Source organism: Calidris pugnax, unplaced genomic scaffold (genome assembly GCF_001431845.1).
Source record: "Calidris pugnax isolate Ruff unplaced genomic scaffold, ASM143184v1 scaffold58, whole genome shotgun sequence".
Classification (NCBI taxonomy): domain Eukaryota; kingdom Metazoa; phylum Chordata; class Aves; order Charadriiformes; family Scolopacidae; genus Calidris; species Calidris pugnax.
The window spans coordinates 7,246,621-7,253,482 of record NW_015090868.1 but is presented as its reverse complement, the minus strand read 5'-3'; the positions used below and the strand labels follow the sequence as shown (position 1 = coordinate 7,253,482).

The 6,862-nt window shown below is 50.1% G+C and overlaps 1 protein-coding gene across 1 annotated transcript in view; it reads left to right on the top strand.

Annotated features, from left to right (window-relative positions):
• Window positions 1–4,992, top strand: part of CDKN2AIP (CDKN2A interacting protein) — a 6,551-nt gene extending 1,559 nt beyond the window's left edge. Inside the window, exon 4 of the mRNA XM_014945513.1 lies at window positions 1,286–4,992. Within this exon, the coding sequence (XP_014800999.1) occupies window positions 1,286–2,943 (1,658 nt within the window). The 3' untranslated portion in view covers window positions 2,944–4,992. The remainder of the gene's footprint in view (window positions 1–1,285) is intronic.
• Window positions 4,993–6,862: the final 1,870 nt, after the last annotated feature.

Sequence of the window (6,862 nt, the reverse complement as noted above, 5' to 3'; positions counted from 1 at the left end):
CCCCCCCCCCCCCCCCCCGTATAATACCTGTAAAATAGATGTAATGTATAAGTATTGTGTTCGTAACGTCGAGCTCTTTTGGATTTCTACAACTGGTGCACTTTAAGCTGATTATTTTTTAATGCGCTGTAGGCTCTTGTGCTCCGGCTTAAATGTATTCTTCTTGCTGTGCCTTTAGTGCTAGTGGGATGTTGTTGCTTTGTGAGAATTCGTTAAAGAAATCCTTAAAGTGGTATTCTAAAGATTTTTTTATGATATGCCCCATCCCTGGAGGTGCCCAAGGCTGAATGGGGCTTGGAGCAACCTGGTCTGGTGGGAGGTGTCCCTGCCCAGGGCAGGGGGGTTGGAGCTGGATGGTCTTTATGGTCCCTTCCAACCAAACCATTCTGTGATTCTATATTAGACAAAATATACTTCTAATTTTTTTTTAGGTCAGAAAGTCTATTTGTTGTGGTTTAAGTAGGGAGAAAAGGCAGATAAAAACCCTTGTGGGTTGAGATAAAGCTAGTTTAATAGAATAGTAATGGAATAGAAAAATAATACTATAGGTAAAAGAATATACAAAGTGAAGTGATGCGACACAAATTGCTCTCCCCACCTGATGACGGGTTGTCATGACACCTGTGGTATGGAATATTCCTTTGGCCGGCTCGTCCTCTCTGTGCTCCCTCTCAGCTTCTATAGAAAGCTGAAAAAAAAGTCCTTGACTTAATATAAATATTACTTAGCAACAACTAAAACAATGTGTTATCGTGGGTTGTCATGACACCTGTGGTATGGAATATTCCTTTGGCCGGCTCGTCCTCTCTGTGCTCCCTCTCAGCTTCTATAGAAAGCTGAAAAAAAAGTCCTTGACTTAATATAAATATTACTTAGCAACAACTAAAACAATGTGTTATCGACATTCTTCTTCTACCAAATTCCAAACACAGCAACTACTAGGAAGATAATTAACTCTATCCCAATTAAAACCAGGACGTTACTTATTGTTCTTTGGATATTTTTGGTTTGGATTTCAAGAATACAAATGCAAACTTGCCTACAGGTTCCCAAACCAGAATCTTGCACATGAGTATTTTTAGGTTTTTGACCAAAAATAGTAAAATGTTCTGAAATAGTTGGTTAATGCTTGCAATTGTGGTGCAAGGTGTATTCCTAATATATATATGTTTTAAATTCACGGAGATTATTGTTAGACGTTTTTAGAAAATAGATAAATTGTCTCTAGATGGATATTTCTAAGTGCAGAAATTAAAGAGGATAACATATTTTACTTGTTTTGCAGAAGGGCTAGAGGAGCCCCCCAAGAAGCGAGCTGTTGAGAAGAGCAAAGATACTAAGGATACTGGAAAGGATGTGAAAACAACCAAGGCAGAAGCCCCCAAGGAAAAAAAGCAGGGAAAAGACACTAGCAAAGATCCAGGAAGCTCCCCATCAACTTTGAGTTCAAATCAAGAAACGGTCACAGCCTCGGATGTAGAAACGGAAGGAAAACCTACTAATGCTGAAAATACTACTGAGCAAAAGCCACCTTCAGCTGAAAAAGAGTCAGGAGAGAATCCCCCCAAGGAAAACAAATGTGAAAATGCGCCGTCGCCCGAAAAGAAAACTACAGTAAGTGCGGTGCCACCGGCTGCCAACAGCGCCCCGGAGGCGGCGGCAGCGCCACCGGCTGCCAAGAGCACCCCGCAGGCAGAGGCAGCGGTGGCAGCAGCGGTGACACCGGCTGCCAAGAGCACCCCGCAGGCAGAGGTGGTGGCAGAGGTGGTGCCACCAGCCACCAAGAGCACCCCGCAGGCAGAGGTGGTGCCACCAGCCACCAAGAGCACCCCACAGGCAGAGGCGGTGGCAGAGGCAGTGCCACCAACCACCAAAAGCACCCCGCAGGCAGAGGCGGTGGCAGCAGCGGTGCCACCCACCACCAAGAGCACCCCGCAGGCAGCAGCGGTGCCACCCGCCACCAAGAGCACCCCCCAAACCAGTGCTACGTTGCTGTCTTCCAAAAACCAAGCCAGCGCCCCGGCGTTGGCCCCCAAGAGCGGCGCTCAGGCGGCCGCCTCGCTGCTGCTGGCCCCCAAAAGTGGCACTCAGGCCACCACCTCGCTGCTGCTGGCCCCCAAGAGCGGTGCTCAGGCAGGCACCTCGCTGCTGCTGGCCTCCAAGGGCACCGCCAAGGCGGGTTCCTCGCTGCTGGCTTCCAAGAGCAGCGCCGAGGTGGCCGCTTCGCTGCTGGCCGCTCGCAGCGGGGCTCAGCAGGGCTCCTCGCTGCTGGCTTCCAAGAGCAGCGCTCAGGTGGCCGCCTCGCTGCTGGCCGCTCGCAGCGGGGCTCAGCAAGGTCCCTCCTCGCTGGCCACCCGGGGTGGAGCTCAAGCGGGTGCTTCTCTGGCCTCCAAGGGTGGCACGCAGGCAGGTTCACAGCAGGTTGCCTCCAAGAGTGGCACGCAGGCCAGCGAGAGCCCTGCCAGGGCTTTGTGCAAGCCGTTAACCAGCGAAGATGCGAAGGAGAGGCAGCCTTTTTTCAACAGACTGTACAAAGCTGTGGCCTGGAAACTGGTCGCCGTCGGAGGCTTCAGCCCCAACGTAAATCACGCGGAACTTCTGAACTCCTCTATTCAGTCCGTAAAAGCCACGTTAGACGTTGCTTTCGTGCCCCTGAAGGAACTTGCAGACTTGCCTCAAAACAAGAGCTCTCTAGAAAATATCGTTTGCGAACTGAGGTGCAAGTCTGTCTACTTGGGTACTGGCTGTGGTAAAAGCATGGAAAATGCCAAAGCGGTTGCTTCCAGAGAAGCTTTGAAATTATTCCTCAAGAAGAGAGTTATCGTGAAGATATGTAAAAGAAAATACAAAGGCAGAGAAATTGAAGATTTGGTACTTCTGGACGAAGAATCAAAACCTTCGAATTTACCTCCAGCTTTAAGAAACCCTCGTGAGATCTTGTAGGGGAGAACCGCTGTTTGTACCGTGTATAGTATTTCAAGACGAGGACTGAAGGTTAATTTTGTACTTTAAAAAAAACGTAGGCTTCCAGATATTTTGTATTTCTTTCTCAGTTTTGCAAGACAATGATAGTCCTTTCACTTGGTAGCAATTGTATAAAACTTGTTAGAGATGACAAGTGCGCATTTAAAGGTATGCCTTAATATATAGCACAGTAGTGTGCTGTTTTATTTGCAAAATAGTCTACCTAATTCTTCTATTTTTAATTAAAATGATTAAGGTACAATTTGCTGTTTAAAACCTGAACAATTTTGTAATTCTTACGATTTGATGGCAGTGTGCTCAGTTGTCTACCGTGTCTTTTTTTAGCCACCTAGAAGTATGTATATAGGGACCATAATACTTGAATGATTGAAAGTCATTGACGAAATTTCAATCAAAAAGAGTTGAATCATCCGTTTCAGGCCTGTTGCTCATGACGTTCACTGTTTCTCGTACCGGGAGAGAAAAAGAGTTGGTTGACTTATATTTTATTTTTTTTGGGGTGGGGGGCTGTTTTTGTAACGTTTGCAATAGAAATGACGCCCTTGATCCCATGTAACGTTATACTAGCGGGTTAGAGCCCGTTTGACGTTACGCTGGCAAATTACCAATTAGCAGTCCAGTCGCAGCTGCTTCAGCCACTGAAACTGTAAGCAGAGACTTAATTTATGTTGTCCAATATCATTTACGCTTTTTTTTTTTCTCCCCAATAAACGCGGATTTCTATACTAAGCATATTTTTGACTGCTACTAAAAAAAAACGATGAAACCTCTGGGATGTGCTTTTTGTAATACTTTGCTTTGGGCTATTTGATATTCCAGCCATTTCAATAACTTTGCAACACCTGAAGACAAGCTTTACCTTTGAGTGGCTTCAAGGTGTAATCCCACGTCCCTTTTCTTTGGGTGCATAGCTGAAATAACTGTAAAATGGGTAGAGAGAACCGATAGAATTATCTTATTTTGAGTTTGGTAACGCTTACCAAGATGAGCAAAATGAGGAACGGCGCGTGAGTCGTCAAGCGCTCGCGCTAATTGAGCCCCCCCTCTTTGTGACGTCGTTACGCCATGGACAGAATGGTTGGAAGGGGAAGAAAAATGGGAGGTGACCTCTTTATTTTCGATGTTGCTGAAATACCTGCACAAACTGCATGTTTTGGTATATTGGTTAATGACATGTAATTGTAAAAACATAATGTCTTCAGTGCTGTTTTGAATTAATCTTGTCCGATTTACAGTAGTTAGCGTCATTTAATGGAGACTTTACACGTGGCTGGTGGATCCATGGATCGAGTCCTCCAGGCATGAACAGGAATTCTGGGATCTCGGTAGTATGTACGTCCACTTAAAGACTTCCAGTTCCTTTGGTGTTGTTTTGGGACTAAACCACAGCGGTGTCCCTACGTGATTGGGAACGGTGGGGGCTGTCCCATCCGTAGCACCTGAACCTTGCCAGGGGCTCATGCTTCCTGATGTGGCCGATGGAGACCTTCCTCTGTCTGTCCCCTGTGCCCTTGGCTTGGGGTTTCTCAGGAGCTGCCCCTCGGTCTCCCTGGAGCATCTCCCGATGTCGGGAAGCAGCGTCCGGCACAGCAGAGTTGTGTGGAACTCTGGTTCCCTGCTCGGTGGGAGTCATGGTGGCCATTGGGGACGTGTGACATCTGTTCTCACACCCTCACCCTGCGCGGTGGAGACTCAGGAGGGCTGGTTTTGCGGGGTGGGGGTTGCATCCCCTGTACCCCCTGAGGTTCAGCTTCTCCCAGATGTTGTGTCTCCAGATGTTGGCACCTGTGTTTCTCGGCTGTACAGCGAGGCTCGGGGTGTTGACTGACCTCCCAGGGATGTGGGGGTGACGGTGTCACAAGGCTGAGGGGCTAGATGCCTTTTTTTAAAAAAAAAAAATTCCTGACTTAAGCTTACTTTTTTAAAAAAATTTTTTGAATGTTATTCCTCTTTGATGTTTGGTTGTGATTCATTAAAGGACGAGTCTGTAGCTACTCTTAATAGAAACTGAAAGTCGAAGTGTGTTATTTTTATTTCACGTTCTGCAGGGAAGGCAGCTCGACAGGCCCATTCCAACACGCGAGTAAATAAGTGTCGTTTGAATGAGAATTCATTAACGTTTAATTACCCCTGAAGGCAGGAAGAGGGAATTCCAGAGAATGGGCTGCAGCAAGGAGCGTGTGTGTGTGTGCTCCTGCCAGCTGTAAAACTGCTGGGGCTTCCTCCCGGGCACCCTCCTGGCTGCTAATGATTGGGATGCCCGTCGTTAATTGTCTGACCTTGCTGATGAGGACCACATAGGACAGAGTTGTTTTGGGGGGGACAAACGAGCACACCCACCCAAGGGAGACACTGACCCTGCCTTTTCTGCAGGGCTACAGGAAATTGCAGGCATTAAACATGGCTCCTGCTTCCTCTGAGGGATCCTGGAGCAGCTTAGGAAGCTATGGCTGATTCCTCTCGGGCCGCTGCCCACGGGGTTGCCGCTGGCGGACCCCAATTTGGGTGGATAGCGGTAAAAGCTCGGGTTTTCCAGCCGGCGGGGGAGTGAAGCGAGGGGGGACGCTGGCCGCAAGGCGGCGATAGAGTGCTCCGCGTGCTAGAGGGGCGGAGCCGCAGCGCTTCATTTGCTTAATATATTCCCCGTGATGCCTCGCGACGGGGCCCGTTCGGCGGAGCCGGTATCGCGGCCTCCCGGGAGAGCGGGGCTCCTCCGGGTGGGGCGGGCTCTCCGCGCAGCGTCTGAGACCGGCAGCGGGAGGTACGGAGCGGCGAGAAACCCTCGCTCTGCGTGTAAGGAGACCCCGATTGGCGGCTGATATATATAAGCGGTGGAAGCCATTTTGGGCGGGATGCTCTGAAGACCTGCACTCTAGGCCACGCACGGAGGACGTTCGTTCCTCACGGGCTTCGCGCCCGCCTAGGGGAAAGTCCCCGGACCGCCGGCAGAGAGTGCCGGGCGCGGCCGCGCCCCGCCCGCCGCCGCCTCACGCCTTAATCCCGCCGAGAGGCCCTCGGGCTGAGCGGGTGAGCGCGGGGCGGGCCTTCGTCACCGCCACAGACACGCAGGTAGTGCCACGGGCGCACCAACAGAACGGGGCTCACTCTCAGGCCATCCCTTTTTACCGCCGACACCGGTGAGCGGCCGGCACCCGCCATTCTTGTTATTGTCTTGTTTGGGCTCAAAGAGACCTTAAAAACCACCCAGTTCCAGCCCCTGCCCTCCCACCAGACCAGGTTGCTCCAAGCCCCATCCAGCCTGGCCTTGGACACCTCCAGGGATGGGGCAGCCACAGCTTCTCTGGGCAACCTGGGCCAGGCTCTCACCACCCTCACAAGAAAGGATTTCTTTCTAATATCTAAGTCTCCCCTCTTTCAGTTTAAAACCCTTCCCCCTTCTCTTATGGCTCCCCTCCCTGATCCAGAGTCCCTCCCCATCTCTCCTGGAGCCCCTTTAGGGACTGGAAGGAGCTCTAAGGTCTCCCCGGAGCCTTCTCTTCTCCAGGCTGAACCCCCCCAACTCTCTCAGCCTGTCCTCACAGCAGAGGGGCTCCAGCCCTCCCAGCATCTCACAGAATCACAGAATCTTCTAGGTTGGAAGGGACCTCAAAGATCATTTTGTCCAACCATCAACCTAACTGACAAAAATAGACACCTGCACAACAAACAAGGAGCATCATCACTAAACCATACCTCCCAGCACTACATCAACCTGTCTTTTGAACACCTCCAGGGATGGTGCCTCAACCACCTCCCTGGGCAGCCCGTTCCAATGTCTGATAACCCTTTCAGTGAAAAAAATTTTCCTAATATCCAGCCTGAACCTACCCTGGTGCAACTTGAGGCCATTTCCTCTTGTCCTGTCGCCTGTGACTTG